This window comes from Ornithodoros turicata, chromosome 8 (assembly GCF_037126465.1).
Source record: "Ornithodoros turicata isolate Travis chromosome 8, ASM3712646v1, whole genome shotgun sequence".
In the NCBI taxonomy this organism is placed as follows: Eukaryota; Metazoa; Arthropoda; class Arachnida; order Ixodida; family Argasidae; genus Ornithodoros; species Ornithodoros turicata.
In genome coordinates this window covers 39,012,164-39,035,875 of record NC_088208.1, presented here as the reverse complement: position 1 = coordinate 39,035,875, position 23,712 = coordinate 39,012,164, and the positions used below count along the sequence as shown (strand labels likewise).

Here is a 23,712-nt window from a genome sequence, read left to right as displayed (position 1 = left end):
TGCTTTAATTACTCTTAAGAACCTTCAACTACTTAAATTTCATATCATTTACCCTCATCACCCCTCTGCCCCAGTGAGGCTTCACCATCTCTGACACACACACACACACATACAGCTTTTTCCACTTTGACACTCCTAATGCTAACGCATTAATATTAAGAGTATAAAAGCACGAGCATGTGTAGTAGTAAAAACCCCATATGGCACATACTCAGGACAACACATTTAGTAATGACAAGCAGGTACAGGGAACACTGCCACATATTAATGCACTTGAGTGTCGTTATTAAGCATCTGTGTGCCTGAGTATGTGGCATCCAGTTCTTCGTCCTGCATTTTTAGCACCCCCGATTGTGTATCGATAAACACTGAAACTAAACGAGACACTAAACTAAAAGTTGCATCTAAGACGGGACAACACTCCCGAAATTCACAATCGATGCAGGGCACAGTATCTCTTACATTATTTATTGTGCATACCACTACGCAATGTGCACATGTTGTTTTCACATAATTATACAAAACAATACTCTGGACAACCATTAACGAAGTTATAGACCGCCGCAAAAGGCGGGAAAACTTATCGGGACAGCGCCCACAGCACCTCGTGTTCTGGGCAAGTCCTCGTAGCGCTCTCCCCTCTTTAAAAAAAAAAGAAGAAGAAAGCATGTCCGTTGCACTACACCACGACGTGCTCACTTTTAAGTCCTCCGCGGACGGGCACGGCGGCGCTGCTCCGCGGGTGACCCCTCGAGCCTTCCCTCAGAGGCACCCTGTGCCCCTCGGACAAGACTCCTCACGGTAGCCACCAGCGACACGACGGCCTCCTTGAGACGACCCCCCCGTTGGGCCCCCCCTCCTCCTCCTCCCAACAGTATGAGTGTTGCGATGATCAAGGGTAGTACAATAAGAAGGGAGGGGCGCCCGCTCAGGGGTTCCGGGGTGTCTGCCATGAGGGGCGCGGCCAGGGGAGACTTCCACGGGACGGGGACGTGCACGTAAGGGGCGTCCCCCTGGAAGCACGCGGTCGGAGAAGATCCCTCGACGCGGACGCAGTACGTGCGGCCGTCCCGAGTCATTGGAGACAGCAGGAAGAAGCCACCAGGCCCAACGCTGGTGGTCTGGAGGATTTGGTCGGGCGACTCTTCCGCGAACAGGCGGACCTGGAAGAGTTGAATGGGTAATGCTCGGTTGATGCGGGTGCATGGTGTGGTGAAGGTGGTGAACTCGAGTGAAGTGCCGCTTCAAACATTCCTTTTTATTTTTAGAATCCTACGAAAGTTACGCCACTGAAGTCGAGTCTACGTGTGACTTGAAATTTAGACCAGGAGATAAGCGCAGTCTGGCAACACCTAGCACCATCGCTGCCGCTTAAAGCCTCGGGTTGTGGGGTTAAACCCGAGTAGTCCTGCTTTCACCTCCCCAATTTGCATAAAGCAAGAAAGAAAGAAAAAAAAAGAACAGAACTCAGCCACTTATATAGGCACTGGTGAACACTTAATACTTGAAACTATCTCACTTCTCACTATCTTATGTGTTCTGCTTTTCACTTTTTCCCACCCAAAAATATGCTCTTTCACAGGACACCATCAGATTGTACCCCACTTTAGAGCTTGTAAAACAACAAAATTTCAAAAATGCAGCGTGTAAAGATAGTAAAAACGTCCAACGCAGTATGCAAAGATGCTTTTGGCATCCCAGTACAAACACTTGCCTTAAGATGTGCTGGCTGCTTTCCATCAATCTGAACCTTCCCAGTGACATCCATCTGGTTAAAGAACCGGAACACTATCACCCGCGTCCCGACGATGTCTTCGGAGCCAATGTTGAGGACGATTTCTGGCGGAGCCGCACGTTCGATGTGGCTGTTGACCCCTGTGACCCCTGTGGGGCTCTGCTTGAGACGCAGGACATAGGAACAGTTGGGAAGCAGACCGCGCAGTCTGAAGGCTCCATCTGCCTCGCTGACGGCTTCCTCTTGGCTGGAATTGCAGGCTGGGTTGTCTCCTGTGCCCTGTGCTTCAAGAGCCACTCCTGGTTCAGCCTCCCCAGTCACTGATGTCACGCTACCCATGCAGCTGAAGGCCACGCGTTCTGCCCTGCAAGTTACCCGCAATGCTGCAAACATTGGCATACCGGACACTCCACAGAACCGGTGTATTTCCATGTCCGGTACTTTGGACCATTCCTTAGACATGGGGTCCTGACCCAAAGCAAAGGCTCACTGTCACATGATTTCCCACAATGCTCAGGGTCATCGTGCAAACTATTTTAGTGAAGTTTGCTGCCAATTATTTATGTTCTAATTTTGAGTGAGAAGCTTAGCATGAAATTGCTGAAAAGCACACGAAACCCTGGACTATCCCTTTTAAGGAAAACGGCTCGATTTGCCATGCAAACTTTATGGGGCACGGATTGATTTAGCTGGAGCTCGGACTAAAATCGCCGGGAAAACCTGTAGTAGGACGTGGGTACGTCTGCGTTACCTGACGAGCACATCGACAGCGGCTCCTTCAGCAACGGCCACCATCTTGGACGGTGGCGTAAACCTGTACTCTTTCATCATCGGCCGGAGAAAGTAATTTCCGGGACTCAGGTTTGGAAAGTGCACCTTGCCGTCTTCCCCGCTACGGCTGTGGTTGCGGTAGTCCGAACCGCCGCTCAACGACACCAGCACCCCGGAGAGCGGGGCGCCGCCTTCTTTCACCTCTATGGCCACTTCCGCAAACTTGAAAGCCTCGAAGTGGCCCAGCTTGTGGGTCGGCTTGAGCACGTAGCCTGGCTTAGTCGCGTCCACTTCGTAGTCGACCTGGGGGTCCAGGGGCCCCACACGAAAGGTGCCCTCTGCATCCGATTCCGTCGTCACGTGCACTTCTTCGCCCGAGCGTACGACGACTTTGACGCCCTCGAGGACCGGCTGGATTTGACCGTCGATGAAGAGGCCCACTCGGCCCTTGAAGTGTGCGGAGTCCAGGTCGCAGTCCTCCGAGGTTGTCAGCTGAAAAAGATGCATCGGCGTCAATGCACTCCAGCAGACACAGCAAGGATCGCAGCGCCACTTTCCACGGATTTCCGCAGGATTTTTATCTTAGGGGGACGTTGGTATTCCGCAGAGAGGCGTGCCAGCCATATCTGCTGGCTATTGCCATGAACAAAGAAACTTTGAGCCACTTTGCACAAAGGTGATGCTCGATGGTGCCAGTTAATAATTTCAATCCAATTGCAGATTTGAGAGACAAGAAGTAATAAAATGCCCAAGCCGCCAATTGTGGTGCATAAGTGAATTAATTAACTAGAGTGTATATATACTAGGTGAAAGGGGTTCGGACGACCGCGAATGCGTGTAGCTGAAATGAAAAACGAAACACAGGCTACGAAGGTATGGGAAGTAAGAAAAAAGGGGACAATTTATTTACATTTACGATGCTTGAAATGCTAAAAGGGGGTTGTCTTCATTACGGCAGAAGATCCATCTTCGTCAGGACGAAAACGTATATATATATATATTTTTTTTTTTTTTTTTCGTGTGTTCGTCAATCTCCCCTAAGGCCTCCTCAAACTCAAGGAAAATGCTGCCTGTATCAAGTCCAAACCAGCTTGCTCCCCTTATACTTCTGTATTCAACCTAACTAGAATAGTTTGTGAGCCAGTCTGCCTAAATGACAAAACACAACAGCTTCTTACTAAAATGAATATCCTGTCCCAGCAGAAACAGGCCATACGTGGACCATCTTTTACTTTCAAGTTTTCTCTCGAGTTTATGGTCCATTTGAAATAAACAAAAGGTTGTGTGGGCCAGCAGACGCCATGTTTTTGCAAAGGAACCTCCCTTGCAACATATGCAGAGTACAGCCGGTTATGGGGACTAGTTTGCTACCCTGTTGCACTACTGAACAATTACCTCAACTGCAGCCGGGCTGAACAGAAGCCTTCCTGACTTGGGCACCAACTCTATTTCCATGCCCGGTGCACACATGAACTGGAACCTGTGCACAAATTTTTTCTTCCCTTCCTTCGATTGTACAGGCACCAGACTGACTGCGAGGTTTGTGCCATCTTTTGCCGTTGCTGTGACAGCCAAGTCCGTTACGTTCTCCTCTGTCACTATCGTTCCACCCACGGCATGCTTGATGGCTGTCAGAACAATGGTAACTGGATCCTCTGTGTCAAATTTCAAGTCCGTTTCTTCAAACTCGTGACATCCGGATGCCTTCATGGAGTAGGTACCTCTCTTTGGAAGGCAATGCTCCGAGTCTCCCTGGGGTACTACTAGCTCATGTTTACCACCGCCCATGTGAAGTGCATTCAGTTGCGTTTCGTGCGACGAAGTCACTCTCACTTTAAATCCTTTCTGACGAATGACGACACCAGGAACGTCTCCTTCTGCGACACGGACTTCTACGTGGTCCTTCTCCCAACACCACTCTGGATGGTCCACGGAGATCCGGTACAGCCCGGCGGAAAGTCCGTCGAACGCGAATTTTCCTCCCTCTCCAACCTCGACAGACTTCGACACTCCGCTGGCGACTCCCTTCAGAGCGACTTTCAATCCGGCACTGCAGCTGTCGACACACTTGACGGATCCTCGGATTTCAGCTTGGAACTGGACGAAAGAGAGGGTACCCCTTTCCATGGGTACCCTGAAGTCCATCTTGCTCGGTATAAAACGCAGTCCGCCTTTCTCCTCCTGTTGGCTGACTGATGGCGCGATGACGTAATTTCCCGCGCGCAGCGACGCGCAGAAGCTGCCGCTTGCGTCCGACGTCACGGTGAGGGGTTCCTTCTCGTGCTGGCTCCGAATGGATAGGTGGCGCTGACCGCCCTCGACTGTTCCGCAGGTCTTGAAGTGGCTGGGAATGATCGTGGGAAGTTGCGGCGTGGCAGGTGTCACTTTGAAAGACTTCGATTCGAATGCGAGGCCCTCAGCGCGAACTTCGACGGTGTACTGCCCGGCCTTCATGTTCTCGAGTCTGAAAGTGCCATCCTTGGCAGTCGTAGCCGCATGACGGCCGTCCAAGAAGACCTGAGCCCCGGCGATGCCACCTCCCTTATTGGAGAGTCCTACACGTCCACCCACGCTGAATCCACGTACCTGTACGAAATGGGACGTGCTCGTAAGAGATCGAGAGCCACGGGTAGCCAGACAGAATTTACTGCTAGTCCGGAAGAAGCCGATTTGTCACGCGCTGGACACGCCTCGACCTAGTAGATTATAACGACCATGTCATGCCGCGCCCTTTCCAGCGCCGCATTTGGAGGCTAGTGGTGGCGCCACTCATCGGCCCGGTTATTGCTTCCTTAATTTCTACAGTACTCTGTATTTTAGGTTACCTTAGTATTTTTGTGCAAGCGGTGGATGTCCCACAATGGGTGCTTGCTTCTAAAGTTGATTATCATCATCATTCCACGCGTTTTCATAGGAGCTGTTGCTGTCGTCTGCTATGGTAATCGTGCATCCGCTTCTGCGCATTCAAAATTCAAATTTCTATCCTCCAATCATGACGCAGATTTCGCGGGCCGATGAGTAGCGCCCCTAGTGGATAGGGCGGACGGGCTCCTGATTGATTTTGACGATTATGACATGATCGCTATAATCTAGTAGGTCGTGGGACAGACTCACCTGGAACCTTTTGTCAAACTTGTAGCTCCCATGGCCCACCGAGAACCTGACCTGAGAAGGAGCCATATCGAACTCCATGTGGTCTCCTTTGTAGAACGGTAGTAAGACGTAGGAACCCGGTGCCACCGCAGAAAACGCAAACCTTCCTTCCTTGCTGGAGGTCACCAGACAGTGAAAGGAGAGACCGGAAGGCAGTACAAAGCCCGCCGGAGGACGAGAGTGTTTGCAGTCTGCAGGTCTTGCCTTGTCCTGGATGGTGCTTTCAGACGCCAGGATGAAATGAACCCCACCAATGGGGTCGCCTTCACTCTCAACCTCTCCGCTAACGTCGTAGCCCGCAACTCGGGGAGATTTCGATATAACAGCGTTGTCCTCTGTAACCTGAAGAAATGACGTATCATTGCAGCGCATAGTTGACAATTAATGTAACGTGACTCTTAAATACATTACATAAATTACACACAACGAAACATAACGAATTTAATGGAAAAAGCTTTCAGGCGGAGGCCGCAGTTCTTCGGGCTACAAAAAGAAAAACCTGAAAAACCTTTTTGTAACCCGAAGTAGTGCGGCCTCTGCACTAAATCTTTTTCCACTAAATTTGTGATGTTTTGTTCTGTGTAATTTATGTAATGTATTCCAGAAGCTTGGACTGCGCTTCAGTCTTATTATTTTCTGGCTTTTCATCCATATCTTTTTGAATTAGGCTTCCGTCAGACTTAACTGTAACACACTACTGGTGACACTACTATATGGGTACCACTCGTACCTCTGGAAAGGTATTGCCATACTGCAGGCCATGAGTACCTTAACGGCCAGCCGCGGGTCTTGAACATCCCAGGAGAGGTGCTTTGCAAGCACCGTGTACTCTCCGGGCAGAACTCTCGAAAAGCCGTAAGCTCCACCTTCCCCCGTCGTGTCTACTTGCAGGACGTTCCCAGCGCTGTCAAGGAGTTGCACCGTAACTCCCGGTGGCCCAACGTCTTCACCCTGGCTTACCACCTAATAGAGACGGTGCAAGTTTTTATAGTAGGAGCTCACCGGCTAATTAACTGTACCTTGCCCAAGATGGAGAACCCCTGGAAGGTGAAGTCGATGTCCTTTCCGGCACTACAGGCGTCTGTGGAACCATCCACAGTGAGTTCCACTGAAGATGGTTCGAAGCTCCAACCACTGGGGGGTTCGACGCGGAGCACGTACTCTCCCTTATCGTACAAGGGGATCAGGTAGTAACCATTGTTTGGGGCACCTTCCGTCTGATACTTGAGGCTGCCAAGCTTCGTAAACCTTAAACGGAGAGAGAGAGGTGATATGCTCAGATACTCTGTGGATCATCCTTGGGAGCACACGAAGTCTTCCTACTTCCAAAACAGTGAACGCAGCTGTCCTACGTTCTGTTGCCAAATACACACAGAAGTTCTAAAACTGAACACGTCTCCAATCTGAACAAGTTGATAAGGAAGCGGCACTTACAATTTTACCTCAACCCTGGAGTAGTTTATGGGTACGTTAGAACGTATGAAGCCCCCGCATCCAACGAGGTCATCGAGTTGAACGAACTTGAATAGTGCGAGAAGCAACAAGGTAATTTCGTTGAAATTAATTTGAAAAGCCATGGTTGAACGAATGCTATGCAAACCAGGAAACAGAACACATGCTCAATCTAGCCCGTGCTTCGGCCCGTCCAGCCAGTGCCAATTCGAAACTAACGGCCGGATGAGAATTGCTAAAGTAATTTAAAAAAAACGAAACTTTGCGAAAGTATGGTATTTTTATGCATAATACTAGAAAATAATAACTACTAGATACTTTTGAGATAATAACAAAGAGACAGCGCATTATTTCGAGATTTTGTTCTGCATCGAAGCACAGAAGGCCGGCATTATCCGATCCACGACAATCCGGCATCCAGTTTTTGCTTCGAGGCGAGGAGCTTGGTTTTGTGTACTTTCGTTTCGTGGTTTTTCGAAGTAAGAAGTATACGTAAGACATCATGTAATCGCTTGTCAAAGATAGTTTTCACGAACTTCTGTGTACATACCTCATCTTTCGTACCTTCAAATGATGTAAAGTTGCCAAAAGAAGACGCGTTTCGACTTTTGTGACAGGTAAGTCAAGAGAACACTCATGGGTGCACCGGTGGGCATTTGTTTAGGTTTGAAGCATGCTGTTGTAACATTTACCGAAGCCTCAAGCAGAGCAGACGAAGTGTATTTGTTGTTGTTGTCAATGTAGATCACTTAAATATTGGAAACAACTCTGTTTACAAAGCAGATGTCTGATAGCGTTCCGAAAGTCGTGATGGCGTGTGGAATGTGCACCATTGGTTCTGTCTGGCTGTAGCCTGTTCTAAAAGATTGGTTCGGGTGTCTAGATATTGTTTTCTCGGTGTCTGGACATATTGCAAAGTAATCATAACACGATTTCAAGTCAAGTATAACACAAGCAATCATCGTTTATGAGTCTTGTTTCTCAACTCGAGCTTATCGAACTTTGTTCGATTAGTTCGAACTGCGTTCTTGAAAAGAACACAACTGTAGAATGCACATGTGCGCGGTGACATTTTGGGAGCGCACGTTGCTTTTGCGAATAAATATTTTTATTGTGTGTTCAAAGTGTAATTAACCGTAGCATTCCTCGCAGCCAAATACTTAAACGTCTTCCAATATATATCTTGTACATTGTGTTCTGAAGTTACTTTCGCACACACACACGCTCTCACACTGCTTCATGTTTACTTATGGAATTATATGATCAGCCTTCTCATCTTGAGCTTTCTGCACATGCATGTGCACTTTGTGATGTTTTCTGTCGACGATGTCACGTTAAATATCCAGTCCTTTTGCTGGGAAACGATCCTCTTGTGCTGCTGAGCTGTATGTGTTTTTTTTTTCTTCTTTTTCTTAAGGATATTGATGTTTTAACAACAACTTGTGATTTTATGTTTGTACCTTAGCTTACTCACTGCACAATCAACATTCATTTTAATTTGATTTTTGTAAGTAGTTTTACTTCCACTTTCTTGCATCGATTTTCCCATGGCTTAGTACGTCACGGGCTATGTCCTTTTGTACCATTAAACAACAAATCGTCGTCACTACCATGTAAATAACCGCATAACAGTCAAAACTATGCTTGTTGGAAATGTAGTTTTTTGTACATTTCATGTAAGTAACACTTCCTAAACATAACTATGACGTCAACACACGACATTGTTTACTACGTTTCTTTCAAACATATTGCCTTCCGTCGAATAGATGTAGGAGCAAGTTTTTCCATGATTTTTTATCATTCGGAAAGATGTCATACAAATTATTTCAGTAAGATTTGCAGCCACTTGTTTGTAATTTGACTTTGTAGCCACTACTCTTGAGAGTGATGTCACCATTGGCAGCTTCAGGTTTTTGCGCAAACCTTTCTTCAGAATCTACACTGCGCTGTGTACCACAAAGAGAGTGCCCATGAGGTGTGCTTATTATTATATTTTGCTCTTTTTCTTGGGTTCATTAAGGCACCTAGTGACATCTGGTGATCCTGTCACGTCGATATCAAGAGGATGGATACTCACGTAACACGGTAAGGTACACTTTCAAGAGGAAGATCGAAATTAATCGCATCGTCAATTGAATTTTTACTTTTTAGGATGCAATCTGGGGGAGCCCAATCCATGACCATGGACCCTGTGGCCCAGATAAACACCTACCGTTCTTTTGTCTTCATGCTGGACGACCCTGGAGCAAGTAAGTTGTCTTGTAAATAATTTACTCTTGAGCTAAGTTATCAAGCACCGACTTGAGTCACAACCAACTTCTGAGCCCTGAACTAAGAATACCAATGCATACCAATGTTTTTCTGTCATTGCAGAAGACGAAAGCAAACTGAAAGCTGTGCAGGAACTCAGTGAAGACCTCGAGGTAAGAATCGCAGACACAAACAAAACAAAATTTTCAGCAAAATATTTAAGAACCCCCCCAGGACCCAAGAAAATATATTTGCTTTTGTTGAGCAATTTCAACCGAAGCTACAAAAGCAAAATCTGTACTGAAAAAGGACATCACATATTTCTACTAATTTTTGATGGAACTGGCAACCGTAAAGAATATTCTGTTCCGTGAAAGAGTTGGGGGCAGTAAAAATGTGTTTCGCAGGGTCGAACGCTAGGGCACAGGTCTGTATTTGCGTCCCTGAAACTTTTATGATGGTTCTGGCACTGGCTTGTATGCCAGCACACATCCTCTTTGAGGCTGTTTTTGGAAGTGGCAGTTCTCCTTTGTCATGAGAGGATGTCTTCCTCTCAGCTGTGCGAACCTCTGTGCTAAAGTTCTCTCATTATAAAATTTCTAGACTATCGTCACATCGGTACACTACCCGACGTTTCTAGACCACGCAATGCATGTCTTCCTCAAGATACTGCAGGAGGGGAAGCCGCAGTTCATTGCCGAACACAACATGCAGGTAGGTGTGAGTAACCCTGCTGAACTTTTCTTTGTCTTGGTACGTGGCTTGGTCCAGTTCGTAAAGAGCTGCAGTAGTGCTGTGCATGTTGTGTGTGCCTGCTTCTGTTGGAAGACAATGAAAACATCACCTTTGAGCTGCCAGAGCCTGAAAGACTTTGTCCTCCAACTTGAGGCTTGTGCTCTCGTCACGCAGGAAATTAAATGCCATTTTCAGCTAATGACATTCACGCACTGAATGTCATTCGTTTGCTGCTGCGCGGAAACATACAGTGACATGACATGAAAATGACTTTTGCTTTGCGTACCCCCAACTGCGTACCCCTGAAGGACAGTAACAAAAAGAGCAATGTAAAATAGTAGTGAAAAAAAAGTGCGTTAAGGGTTATCAGCCAGTATGTGTTTTACAAGTTGATATAATTTTCACATTGAGAAGGTCGACTTCACGCAGTTTGCAAAGAGCTACCCTCATCTCATCCCCAGTCAGCTTCAGAGCTCCAGTTTACTGTCAGCCGTATTTATTTGTTGAGTGCGCTTTGAATTTGTACGTCATCACCAAAGAGCGGATTTTCAGGGAAATGCCCTTTCCTCGGGGGAACGTTGAGGTAGTGCCTTACAATGTTCTAAGCAGGAATCGGGTCGAAAAGGACGTTTTAATCTCGTGTATTGTTTGTGCCTTTTTTCGACTTTTTGTGCCTCTTTCATCAGTAATTGCAGATAAATGCCTAAATGGACATTTCCATAATTATTATTATTTTCAAGACTAAAATTAAAAGAACTGACTTTCATCGCATGCTTTGCGCACAGGCTTTACCGATGTTACGACAAAATCAGAAATGATTACACTACCATAAACCAGTTGACGCCCGCACCGAAGAAAGTTTTGCTCTTCGAGTGCACCTTAAAGAGGCGTTGCTCTACCGTTCCAGACCGTTATTACCCGATGGGATATATACACATCCCGAAGATGACGGTACTTTGCTTCGCTGTCCAACGTATCGTCGGTAGTTTCTCACTGGACGAAGCTGCCCTCGTTAGAACTGCACGGGCGGCTCTTTCCAGAAAGACAACAACAACAGATAGATTGATGATGAGTGGGGAAATTTGGTAGAAAGACAGACGTAGCTGATATTCATTCGCGTTCTTAGCACACGCTTCACTGTGTGTGCTCTTGGATAGCAGAAAGCAGCTGGAGCGACTCGACAACACTGTGTACGGTGCCTCCAAAGTGATCGAAGTCCTGGAAAGATGTCCTGGTTTCCAGACCCCGTCTGTCCTTGCTTCCTTTGTTTACTGGCAACATATGGACTCTTTCGAGTGCGTGTCCAGCTCTTTATTGCCAACACATAGGACAGCACCTGGACATTCAACGTGATGGACCGTTGGCTGAGGACAGCAAAGCGGACTGTTCGTAAAAGACATGTTGCCGCAGACAGTGACACCAAAGATGCCACGTGCAGCAGAAACGTAAAGGAACCGAAGCGGAAAATACGTATGTACTCTCCAGATTATTTGTAACTTGGACCCACTTTTATTGAAGAAGTGTGCCCAGAGGCCACAGACCGTTGTCTGCCATGAACACGATTGTCAAGACGCTTGTAGCCTCCAGTATGCAGCATCATCCTTTGCACTGAACGCAATGTTGAACTGCAATTTCATGCTAGGTTTTCGTGTGTGATACTGTGATACTAAAGAAGGCAGAAACATTCTACCTTCTGATTTTTTGCATGGCGGTGCCTCGATTATTTGGTTTGTTTGTTTGTTTATATCGACATGAATGGTACTTAACGGGGGTCCTCGAATGGATTCTCACTGGTTTTGGGGGTTGACACAACGAGAAGTTTGGGAAACACTGGCCTTTCTGTATAGAAAACGATTCTGAGCGACAGGAAGCAGAACTTTACGTCGGAACACTTGGAAATGTCGCTGGTCACTTCTGCTTTTATACATTCAACAAGGAGACAGCTGACAGTGTGTAAGACCTCACGTCCCCTATTAGTTGCTGTGGCTTTTAACCCTGTTTGCTGTCGTAAAATGAAGCTTGAGACGATGGAAAATATTCGTATCATCTGAAATTCGTATCGAAAGAATTAAACCAAATATTAAAAATGAGGCAAAATAATAGACAGCGACTGTTCATTTCCCATTACTCTTCGTGAAAGAAGTCGGTCGAACGCTTTTGCGCCTCTGCTTTCGGCCAATGCTGCCGAAATTAGAGAGATGATGCAGTGGGCTTTCCATCTGCATTGGGCCGACACGCGCGACAGTGTCGTAAAGCAAGCTTCTCCTAAAGCACGCAGGCTGACTTGCGGTGATGGTGATGCCGAATGTTGTCTGAAGTTGTCCTGACATATTCCCTCCGCCTGTTCTGGTTGCTCTTTTCCTGAACCAGCGCGGCGTCAGCACAGCCTCGGGGTTTGTGGCTGCACATACTCAAGTATAATGCGGACTTAACACTTTATGGATTGACAGAAGGGAGAGTCCGCAAACAGGATTTCGCGGTTTGTCATTGCCGTCATTTGCAAATTTTAAAATTTATTTTTCCGTAACTCTACGCAGCACGAACAAATAACATTCGTATAATGTGTGCGTAACATTCACATTAAAAAAATAACGTGTGAACGTCATTCGCTGGAAATTTACTGTGCGACAGGTGTGCTTGTGAGTCATCTGATTTCATATACTGAAACAAGGTTGAAATTTGGACGGGTTGGTGATACGTTCTGAAAGTGTTAAAACGCCAGTGCAGGTGAAGACAATAAAAGACAATCACGAGACAACGCACGCATTGACTGCCAATCAAATTTTGAAAATTTGAAATTTTGTGACATCACTATTCGCTACCCCAGAGTTGACTAGTCCATGTACGTCAAAGTCCAGAGATCGTCCATTGTGTTCACGGTTTTAACAGTCATCAAAACCTTTTTGTCGTCTTTGTCCATTTATGTTGTGTGTGTTACTGTCCATCAAATTGTAAAGTCTAGGAAATCTGCTGGACCTAGCCTTTAAGCATAAGGTCAGCCTGTATCCTCACCAGGTCCGTGCATTTACCATGCAGCAACTCCGCAAGCTTCTTCTGGAGATCATCCACCGCATCCCAACCAACGAACACCTGCGTCCGTACGTCAAGCAGACCCTCAGCCTCATGTTTGAGTTGCTCAAGGTGAGTCATGGAGCACAGTGTGTTCTTGGTAGGAGTTAGTGCTCGCCCTGACTGGTATGGTCTGGAAGGGGGGAAAAGAGACCGTGAAGTAAACAAACACGATACTCTTTGAATCTGCACACGTAATTTGCCCTTTTTTTTTACATTGCCTGCTTTATTGTCTTCTCTCCAGGTGGAAAATGAAGAAAACGTCCTGGTCTGCCTGCGAATAATCATCGAATTGCACAAACAGTTCCGACCACCGTTCAATCCGGAGGTACTCTTTGCTTATTGGGATGACCGTTTCGTGTTCTGCTTGCTGCCGCCAGACGATTTTTACGATTTCTGGCGGTGCGTTGCGTGTCACATTTTTATTCGAGAAATCTCATCCAAAATTGACACCCAAGGTGCAGAGGAGGGTTTGTACACATCTTGTGTGTTCTTTCCAATATCATTAACCGAGCCATCAAAGCCATCTGAGAGCGTGAATGCACCTCATTGATTTTATCCAACCTGCGACATCTCCCAGAATGACGAAGACACAAGCACAATAGGAGCTCCCAGTTTTTGTTTGGTTGAGCTTCCAGGATTGATCAAAATAGCTGATAAGATCTGACTGGGCATGTCACCAATTCGGGCTCTCTGTTTTGACGTGGAACTCCAGCACGCGGGATGTGTACGTTTTGCGCTTACCCAGTGGCGACTGTTGCAGATAAAGGACTTCCTCCAGTTTGTGAAAAACATTTACAAGGAACTGCCGAGTCATCTGAACAAGATCTTCGAGCCGCGTCCCCAGATTAAGGTGAAGGACTTGGCCGAGGTGAACCTGGAGGCACTGCTGCAGGAGACCTTCACCCTGACAAACATCCAGGTGGAAAAGAAAGCAGCGGATGGCACCTGTGCCTCTGTGAGTCCTTGTTCACGACGTTCTTTCCAGTACTGTACCCATTTCATGTTGGAAACGTGACAGATTTCTGCCACTCTGTCTGTGACGTTGAACTGTCCTTGACCCCTCTAAGCCAATGGTTAGAGCCCCCCTAGCTTTGCAAGATGCCTCGCAGAACCTGCTGTTTTCCTTAAAAATTGTCTGTTGCTTCTTCTGGTTTTTTTTTGTTTTTTTTTATATATATTTGATATTTCAAATCGGCTTGCTGCAACAATAGACGCGGACAAGGAGTTAGAACATCAATGGGACAAACCCTGGGTTGACAAATGGGTTTGTCCCATTTATGTTCTAACTGCTTGTCCGCATCTATTGCAGCAGCAAGCCGATATGAACTCGTACCAACTTACCCCGCTTTGTCCCCCTTGTGTATTCAATATCTTACAGAATCATGTAAAGATTTCAATTGATCTGCAATGCAGTAAACCTCGGTTATAACAGCCCCACTTGTAACGAATTTCCGGTCACAACGAACACATCGCAAATGACCGTCAATATTTAACCCAATGTAAGGAGAGACCCCATTTATAATGAACTTCTGGATATAACGAACAGTTTTCATGTGACCATCGAGTTCATTATAAATCAGATTTACTGTGTCTTCATGGGTGAAATCCGATCAGTTGCGAATTTGTTTTCTTTCTTTCTTTTTTAATTATTTATTTATTTATTTATTTATTATTTATTTATTTTTATTTATTTTATATTTATCTTTGCTTGTTCTCACTAGCCTGTAGAGTCCCACAGATATATAAATCCCGTTTTGTGGAAGGGTAATTTTAAGTAAAAAAGTAAAAGTAAGAAAGCTAGGGGCTTTAACAGTGGTTCCCGAATGGGGATCTGCCACGGTCGCTTGACGCACGGGACTAACTTTTAACTCGCTGCGGCACAGTACAACGTGGTGCCACGGGCGGTGCTGTCCCTCAAGGTCCTGGCAGAACTGCCCATCATTGTGGTCCTCATGTACCAGCTCTACAAGCAGGGAGTGCATCAGGATGTGGCAGAGTTCATTCCCCTCATTCTCAGCACGATTACTCTGCAACCCAGACCACAGGACAGGTAGGAACTCTCATGGTGTGTTCACGGCTGATTTACTCATTGCAAGACATGTCATTGCTGAGTCCTGTTCTTCTTTTTTTTTCTTTTTTTTTTTTTTTTTGATTCTCGAAGACTGAATCCAGCGTTCAACAAGGAAGTCTTCGTCGACTTCATGGCTGCCCAGATCAAGACCCTCTCCTTCTTGGCGTACATCGTAAAGATCTACCAGGTACAGAACATCTTTTGTGTTGCCGTCAGTTTTCGTGAACAAGATTAGGGCCTGGCTTTTTTATTATGCTGAGTAAAGATGACGAAGATTTCGTCTGATGGAATCCGATTCAACCAGAACTGGTTGAATCAGGTTCAGTTAGACCCGATTACACTCGAATTATTGAAGCAAAATATGGCCCGATAGTTAGCCCCCGACGTTGCTGAAAAATATGACCCGAAAAAGTCAGGCCCTTAAAGATGACATGAGGCTTCATTAGCTAAGACACTTACAAGTTGCTAGGAGTCTGTGCATTAAAAAAAAAGAAGAAAGTACTTTCTGTAAAGCCCTTCGAACACCCTCCCGTTACGGGGTGCTATCTTTGTGCCCGCACGATTTTTGACGCTCCAAAGCTCGAGACAAAATGTCACATCACTTCAGTACAGTCTTGCTTGCATGCTTCTTGTGGTGTGCAAGGTAGACGTCTGCACTTTCCAAATCCTCAAAAAGCCTTTATTTCTGGATGTGACGAATTACATCCAACCCGCGTGCGCCCCCTAGGATCTGTGGCGCCCTCTACCACACTTCTCAACGGGGGATAATCGTCGTAACACTATCGTTAAAACCTCTCTGGATGGGAGATTTGTCAACAAGCCTTCCAAAGGCCACTGCAGCGTAAACTTGTATCGATGGGTGCAGTGGCTACAGGCGCAAAAAATTGCAAAATGCACGTTCCCTTCTCATTAGGCCCCATGTCATGTCTGATCTACGTTCCAAAACATAACTTTCGTGCAGGATGTAGTCAGTGCAAATTCGAGCCAGTTAGCCAAAGGCCTGCTTGGCCTGCTTGTACTCTGCCCTCAAGAAGTGGCCCATCTACGCAAGGAACTCCTCATTGCAGCCCGACACATCCTGGCCACAGAGCTCAGAAACAGTAAGTGCTGCCCTCTGGCCTCCTCGTCACTTCTGCAAGCTAATGGTGTTTCTTTCCCTTTCGCAGAGTTTGTGGGTTGTATCGAGCAATTGTTTGACGAGAACATTCTTATTGGGACCGGTTGGACTGCGTACGAGTCTCTTAGGTGAACATTTTTTATCTTTATTTTTTCTGCCAATGACAATAGCTGCAATAGATACAGCACACTTCCCGTAGAGATTTCCGTTAATTTGATGTTCGATATGGGGCTCACATAAAAGAGCTGAAATTGCCAGCTGTAACATGGGAATTTACATGTTGGTGTTGCACTATCACTCAGTTACAGCAGCGGAACTTCTGGTTCCCGTCAACATTGTTGTAAACAGGCTCGACTGTACAATACAAAAAAAAAAAAAGGGACTCAGTCTTGCTGCCATTCTTTGAATTTGACCTTCCCATAACCCCGCCCATCTTGGAGGACCCGCGAGGTTCGATCCAACGGAAGTCTTCTGTATTCGAGGGTTTTGGAAAGTCTAGTCCATCACTGGCTACACTGCCTGCTCGGGGGCTTGACCTCGCGTTTGCATTTGCAGGCCCCTGGCCTACAGCACGTTGGCCGACCTGGTTCACCATGTGCGGACACAGCTGGCTCTGCGCGAACTGTCTGCTGCCGTGGCTGTGTTCTCTCGCAATGTGCATGATGAGTCCCTTCCAACTTCCATCCAGACCATGAGCTGCAAGTTGCTGCTGAATCTTGTCGAGTGCATACGCACACGCTCGGACCAGGAAGGGGCAAACGTATTATTATTACTCATTATTATTATTATTATCATTATCATATTACCGTTACCACTGTCATTATTACTAGAGCCCCTAGCTTTGCGTGAGAGTTCGCAGAGTTGGCCATGTCTTGCGTAACCTGCTGTTTCCCTCAGAATCGTGTGTTTTTTACAGAATATATATATTATATTCTTGCAGAATTATATATTATATTAGAATATAATATATATATATATATATATAGACCCTGAAGTTTTCGGGTCTTATTTTTTTCCAAATTCGGGGGGTAAAATTCGGGTCAATCACTTGATGTCGAAAATTCATGCAAATTCGGGCGGAAAAATTACCATCGGACTGAATTTGGGGATAAACCGGGCTCTATTGTCGAACAAACGTTCGTTGTACAGCCTATCCAGAGTTATCAGACGTTGAGATCAACTGTGTATTTTGTGAAAAATTAGTATGGCATTGCCGTGAGGTGCCTAGCTTAGGTGCAGTTTTGCGGGTAGAAATCGGGTTTAACCCTAAACCGGTGAACCTCGATTCGGGGTGCAAATTCGAGGAAAAATCGGGTTTAACCCTAAAACTTCAGGGTCTATATATATATTACGTAATAATGTAAGGATTTCAGTACATCTGCGTCACTTTTGTGGGTTAAACCCAATCAGTCGCGACTGCAATGCCTGGAAAGATTGGAAAAGCTCATGGGGCGAGCTGGTAAGCGATCTTGAGGGGGGAATGCTTCACGAAAGTGTTAATTTTCCATTGCCGAAAGCTTGGGGCTTTAATGACAATAACCGTGATAATTTATTTTTCGATATTGAGTTTTGCTACTACGATAACTGGGTAAGAAACCTCAAATACCCTTTCAGGGACGAGAACTTCTCATTCGCATGCTGGAGGTGTTTGTGCTGAAGTTCAATACAATTGCCAAGCTCCAACTTCCCACGCTCATGCAGAAAGGGTAAAGACATTATTGCCCCCGTGCTTTTCAACTGTGTCAGATTGTCGAGGCTCGTGTTAAACTCCCCCTTGCGTAAAAGGTTGGATTGCTAATGCGAGCATTCAGAGGTAGTAGTAGCATGTGTCGGTAATTTGCTCGGTGGCTGCAGACGACAGCCAGCTCCCACGGGCGGGCAGCAAGCGGGACAGCAAGCTGGGCAGACCCAGCCAGGAGCGGCAACACTGGAGGCCCAGAAGGTGCCCCTAGACGAGGCAGGGCGGACTGCTGCCGCACTACAGTTTGCTTCCCCTCTTGCCGATGCCAAAGAAGAAAAGGTCGGTTGCATTCCTTATATATGAGTGTGAAAATGCTGCACTTTCTTGACTACTGTGAGAACACGTAATGAGCATAAATTGTCGCCAGGTCGTCAAAAAAAACTCTTGGCACTCCTTTAGTGAAGCAGTTAAAAAAACAAAAAAAAACGTGTTCGAAAGTTGAAAAAATATGGGAATTGTAAGGCATTGTGAACATTTTCAGCAAGAATTTACACTTTTCGAAGACTATGATGCTACAATCACGAACTTTATTTTCACAGTTGGTTTGTACGGGTGACTAGTAAGCACGTGAGCTGCTTTGCAGAAAAATCATTCGTTATACCACTTTTATTAAATGAAGCGAAGGAAATGAAGTGTGTTGCAAGGTGAGCCAGTCAGGCCATCCAGATTTCGCTAAATATAGTGGCTGCGAATGTTTGCCCTATGCCAAGTTCGAGAAAATTACCTTTACAGTACACTCTATACCAGCGTTCACATTGATTGCAACAGAAGTAGGGCGCTGTGAAAAGCTGAAATGTCAAATACCAATATTATGCGAATATTTTGCTTAAAATATCGAGGAAGTGGAGAGGGAACGCTTGCACTGGGGGAGAGCACACACTCAACACACGTTAAAGATACCACTGTAGCATTGCTCATATGATCAGTGTCAACTTAAGAGTAATCATCTCATAAAATCATACCCTGCAGGCGAACAGCTACACAGTGTCAGACTGCCGTAGCCTCGTGAAGACACTGGTGTGTGGCGTCAAGACAATCACATGGGGAATAGGCACTTGCAGGGTTCCAGGAGGTGAGGGAACCTTGTTAAACACTGGCCTTAAATCGTTCAAATACGATTCTCGATATGTGCTGCGCGAGAACAAATAAAAATAATCGGGCAAATTCAGGATCCCTGGAAGAAAAACAGTTCCAGCCGCAGGAGACTCTGGTGTTCATCCGCCTGGTGAAGTACGCGCTGCAAGCACTAGACATCTACACGCTTCAGGTTCCAAATGCGCCTGCAGGGGGCCAAGCACAGCAACTGCCTCGCAATGCTGCGTAAGCTCTCTCTCTTTTCTTTCTTCTTTTCTTCCAGCATGGTACGTAGATAAGGCCCTGGGTTTTAGGGTAAAACACAGTGTTTTTACTCTCCGATTTGCACCGTCGTCGCCTAGGGTAAAACCCGAAACAAAAAAAACAAAACAAAAAAAACTGAAAATAAGTTGGCAATGTGCCAATTCAGCCACCTGTAGGGCATCTTTCGAAGTTAAACACTGCACGCTTGGGCATAGCTGTCATGTATCTTGTGATATTCTAAAATGCGAGAAATGCTTTTATTTTTTTTTAAGTTTTTGGTCGGAAAATATGCTTTTCCCCTCGATATCAACCCGGTTTTAGCCCGTTTTACAGCTCCTGAAATAAACCCCAATTTTTTTTACCCCGGATTTTCAAGAAAAAAATAAAACGAAAACACAGGGCCCTATCGTAGGCTGTTTGAGTAGTAAATAGTGTTTGCTGACCTGGAAACGAAATGGAGCCAATTACCTTCCTGGCTAACTCGGTGGAGATACTCTGCGCCCAAGCCCATTCAGCGCTCTCGTTCATATGAGGAGGCTGATTGCGCGTTGTTTTGCTCTCTCTTTCAGCATCCAGTCTGCGGTTCGTTCAAAAGAAGAAAAAGAAGTGCTTGATCACTTTGGAGGCGTGGTATAGTCTTTCTCTTTCTCTCTCTGTTTTTTTTTTTTTTTTTTTTCTTTTTTTTTTTCACTCTGCAGAATCAAAACCCTAATCTTGTGGACACTTTTCTTCATCACAGTTCACCATGATGAGCCCCCTGACGTTTCGGGAAGTTTTCTCAACGACCATCGAGGTGAGGGAGCCTCCCGTTATTTTTTTGCAAAATATTTTGTGCCTCCGTCGGCGTGTGGTTTTTTTTATTGGCTTGATCTGTTTCTTTTTCCTTTCAGTACGTGGTGGAGAGATTGAACAAAAATTCTGCCCTTCAAGTGAGTAAAATTTGTGCGATCTTTTTCTTTTATATATCACGGCTACCTGATATACTAATTGTTGCTGTAATTTCTTAAATAATGTTTTTTCATGTCGTATGTATTTTTCTCTTTTTAACCACTCCCCACTGTATTCCCCATTTGGGCCTTGAAGGTAAAATAAATAAATATACCTCTCAGACGAACCATGAAAAAAAATTTTCTAGAATTTTTGCAATGGTTTCCACTGGTTCTTGAAACCCTTGAATGGAACTTCTTGAATTTGAAAATACAATTTGCGATGTCTGGAAAACCCTGGAATTTTTCGCAGTCCCTGGAAACCCCTGATGTTGCGTGTTTTTCTTGTTGTGGAGCTGCTAGTGCAAATTCCGCTTATCCGCAGTCGGAACTAAAGTTTTGCAACCGCCACCGGAGTTTGCACTCTTTCCAATAGGAACCTGCAGCAAGAAATTATGGCACCCTCCACTTTATTAATCAGATTTCTTTTCTGTCTTGGGATTTTTAACATTCAGGAGTTGTCAGTCACATTTACGAACAGATCATTATTATGCGGTTCCTGTGTATTCTGCCACATGATACCACTTAGCTTATAAATATTTTTGTGAAATATTGAAGCCCTGGCCATAAAGTATTTTTTACGTTTAAGGCAAAATGATGTTAAGCCTTAAAATGCCCGTGAAAGACCCTTGAATTAACAAAAATTCAGTTGGAACCATGTTTGGAACCAACTCTGCATGGTCTATGCAGCTGATTGCAATGTACCGCCTCCAGTAGAGGTCATGCCCCCGCTGGATTGGTTCTTTTCTCTCTAACGAGAGTCCTTTGTCCATCTAGATCGTGGCCAACTTCTTTCTGGCCAACAAAGCGACGTCGCCCATCTTTGCTACCATCCTGGTGGAATACCTCCTCGATCGAATGGAGGAAATGGGATGTGAGTCATTATAAAATGCTCGATTATATTAGGCAGAGCTTAGAGTAACCCTGTGTGCCGTTTCACTGCTCATTTAGCAGTAATGACTGATATACTGTAATGTATGCCACGCAGCCAATCCAGAGAAGTCAAACCTCTACCTGAAGCTCTTCAAGTTGGTCTTTGGATCTGTATCTCTGTTTGCTGCAGAGAACGAGCTCATGCTGAAGGTAGGCTGTCCTTTTTTCTTTTATATATATATATTATCGTTACTTTTTGAATTATAAATTTACTTTGTTTATTCAATTACCGGTCGACCTAACACTGCTGTTCTCCGTTCCGTAGCCACACCTGCACAAGATTGTGAACCGTTCCATGTCTCTTGCACTGAGTGCCCGTGAGCCATACAATTACTTCCTGCTCTTGAGGGCCCTGTTCCGTTCCATTGGTGGTGGCAGCCACGACCTGCTTTACCAAGAGTTTCTACCCCTGTTACCCACTCTCCTACAAGGTACGCTCGGTGATATGGAGAGCGTATTCCGTGTGCATTCATCATGCCTAGTACCACATAGTAGATAGGCATTGCAGTCTTGTTGTCTGGTCCCATTTTATGAGTGAATGTGATCTGAGAAAAGTGAAAAATTCAAAACAACCCTTCACTGTTGTGGCGCATTACCAGGACTCAATGGACTTCAGAGTGGCCTGCACAAGCAGCACATGAAGGACCTGTTTGTGGAACTGTGCCTGACCGTTCCCGTACGGCTCAGCTCCTTGTTGCCCTACCTGCCCATGCTGATGGACCCCCTCGTCTCGGCGCTCAACGGATCCCAGACGCTCGTCAGCCAGGTCGGGTCGCGATTTTTATTTTGCGCCTGAAATTGATTCCCGTCGTCGTACCTGACTGTTTTGCAGGGTCTTCGCACACTGGAACTTTGTGTGGACAACCTTCAGCCGGACTTCTTGTACGAGCACATCCAACCGGTGCGCGCCGAGTTGATGCAAGCCCTCTGGCGGACCCTGCGAAATCCGGCGGACCACGTTGCTCAAGTGGCTGGCGGCCCCAGTAGCCAGGCACAGGTGGCCTTCAGGGTATTGGGCAAGTTTGGGGGCGGCAACCGCAAGATGCTGAGGGAGCCGCAGAAGGTAAGGAACACCTGGGCAAGGCGCAGGTCCATGCAGAAGTGCATTTTTATTTGTTTGTTTTTAAATTTTTATTTTTAATTTTTTTATTATTTTTTTTTTTTCATTTTTTTGTAAGTCTGAATGGGGAACGTTAGAGCGTACTTTCCTTTCCCCCTCCCCTCTTTGCAGCTGGAGTATAATGACAAAGATGCAGTAGGACCCTGCATCACAGTCTACTTCCAAGACTACAAGAGCCCCATCGCCCTGCCCGTCGAGAAGGTAGCATTCCGTGCCCGTGGGTACGGTACACTGACGTCTCCAATTTTGACGCAGATAATTGAGACCGCTTTCAATGCGCTGAAAGCGAGCGGGACGGACTCGTTCTACCGCCGTCAGTGCTGGGAGATCACGAGGGGCTTCCTGGTCGGGCAGCTGGAACTGGAGGATGACCGCCAGGGGCTCCTCCAGCTCTTCTCCCACCCCAGTTTTGGGAGCGGAGAAATTGCGCCCACCCAGGGGAACCTGTACAAGTGCACCCAGGTGGAGACTCGCAAGGTGCACAAGATGGCCCTCACGGGAATGTTTGGTAAGGGGTGTGGTTCTCTGCTGCTCCAGAAATAGGTTTTATAGGGTTTCATCCAAAGAATATATAGGCCCTTTTGTTTGAGGCTAAACCTGGTAAAGCCCATTTTTACTCTTCCACCCCCAATTTGCATCATCATCATTTAGGGTAAGACCCCGGGGGTGAACGAAAATGAACTTGGCAAAGTGCGAATTCAGCCAGCGATACGGGGTACATTCAGCACAGTTGTTCTGCATCTTGTGTTCATCTAAAATGCGAGAAGAGAGTTTTTTATTTTTCACCCAGAGATGGGCTTTTCCATCCGATATTGCCCATTTTACCTTGTTTTTACAGTTTGTTTTTACACCCGCACGTATTTCTTGAACGTCCGTTTGCATCCACGGATAGGCGCAGGGCTTTGCTCTACTGTCTTCCTCTCGTACTGCAGCTGCAGCTGCAATCAAGGAACTGCACAACCAGGTGCTGCCTTTCTTGGTGTCGCTGGTGTCTCACTACACCCTGGTGGCCATCAGCCAGCAGGCGGGACCCTTCCGTGGCAGTCAGACGGGTACGGGCATGGACCCCACTGTGCTGGTGGATGCCCTGGCTGCCATCATGGCCCATGAGGAGAAGGAACTCTGCAAAGTTGGACAGCTGGCGCTCATATTGATTGCGGAAAACGCTGCCACCGTGCTTACTTCACGGGAACGGGTAAGTGCAGTTTTCAGGCGAATAGCAGGCCGTGAAAATGAAA

The 23,712-nt window shown here is 46.1% G+C and overlaps 2 protein-coding genes across 3 annotated transcripts in view; one reads left to right on the top strand and one right to left on the bottom strand.

Annotated features, from left to right (window-relative positions):
* Positions 1-447: 447 nt before the first annotated feature.
* LOC135367284 (BOS complex subunit NOMO1-like) lies at positions 448-7,303 on the bottom strand. The gene is made up of 8 exons (XM_064600481.1): positions 7,094-7,303; positions 6,679-6,907; positions 6,428-6,622; positions 5,621-6,001; positions 3,902-5,092; positions 2,487-2,998; positions 1,715-2,099; positions 448-1,163 (listed from the first exon to the last, which is right to left on the bottom strand). Exons 1-8 carry the CDS (start codon positions 7,234-7,236, stop codon positions 702-704), a joined length of 3,498 nt encoding a protein of 1,165 aa, XP_064456551.1. The 5' UTR covers positions 7,237-7,303; the 3' UTR covers positions 448-701.
* A 217-nt stretch (positions 7,304-7,520) lies between these two features.
* Positions 7,521-23,712, top strand: part of LOC135367283 (transformation/transcription domain-associated protein-like) — a 39,254-nt gene continuing 23,062 nt past the window's right edge. The window contains exons 1-28 of one of the 2 annotated variants that reach the window (XM_064600480.1): positions 7,521-7,728; positions 9,132-9,196; positions 9,263-9,360; positions 9,485-9,534; positions 9,965-10,075; positions 13,133-13,237; positions 13,410-13,493; positions 13,929-14,123; positions 15,052-15,218; positions 15,330-15,426; positions 16,201-16,339; positions 16,406-16,484; positions 16,912-17,116; positions 17,971-18,062; positions 18,211-18,376; positions 19,067-19,169; positions 19,267-19,417; positions 20,005-20,065; positions 20,175-20,228; positions 20,326-20,364; positions 21,199-21,295; positions 21,410-21,504; positions 21,620-21,785; positions 21,954-22,120; positions 22,187-22,417; positions 22,586-22,675; positions 22,730-22,982; positions 23,407-23,669. In XM_064600480.1, the coding sequence (XP_064456550.1) occupies positions 9,177-9,196; positions 9,263-9,360; positions 9,485-9,534; positions 9,965-10,075; positions 13,133-13,237; positions 13,410-13,493; positions 13,929-14,123; positions 15,052-15,218; positions 15,330-15,426; positions 16,201-16,339; positions 16,406-16,484; positions 16,912-17,116; positions 17,971-18,062; positions 18,211-18,376; positions 19,067-19,169; positions 19,267-19,417; positions 20,005-20,065; positions 20,175-20,228; positions 20,326-20,364; positions 21,199-21,295; positions 21,410-21,504; positions 21,620-21,785; positions 21,954-22,120; positions 22,187-22,417; positions 22,586-22,675; positions 22,730-22,982; positions 23,407-23,669 (3,378 nt within the window). In that variant the 5' untranslated portion in view covers positions 7,521-7,728; positions 9,132-9,176. Of the gene's footprint in view, positions 7,729-9,131; positions 9,197-9,262; positions 9,361-9,484; positions 9,535-9,964; positions 10,082-13,132; positions 13,238-13,409; positions 13,494-13,928; positions 14,124-15,051; positions 15,219-15,329; positions 15,427-16,200; positions 16,340-16,405; positions 16,485-16,911; positions 17,117-17,970; positions 18,063-18,210; positions 18,377-19,066; positions 19,170-19,266; positions 19,418-20,004; positions 20,066-20,174; positions 20,229-20,325; positions 20,365-21,198; positions 21,296-21,409; positions 21,505-21,619; positions 21,786-21,953; positions 22,121-22,186; positions 22,418-22,585; positions 22,676-22,729; positions 22,983-23,406; positions 23,670-23,712 lie in introns of both variants that reach the window. The other variant, XM_064600479.1, reaches the window with a different exon arrangement.

Excerpts from the sequence above, each read along its gene's own strand:
- LOC135367284 (XM_064600481.1), bottom strand. The coding sequence starts at position 7,236 with ATGGCTTTTCAAATTAATTTCAACGAAATTACCTTGTTGCTTCTCGCA. Across the intron at positions 6,623-6,678 it reads GGTTCTCCATCTTGGGCAAG|GTGGTAAGCCAGGGTGAAGA; the intron begins GTACAGTTAATT and ends CGTCTCTATTAG. Across the intron at positions 5,093-5,620 it reads AGTTTGACAAAAGGTTCCAG|GTACGTGGATTCAGCGTGGG; the intron begins GTGAGTCTGTCC and ends CATTTCGTACAG.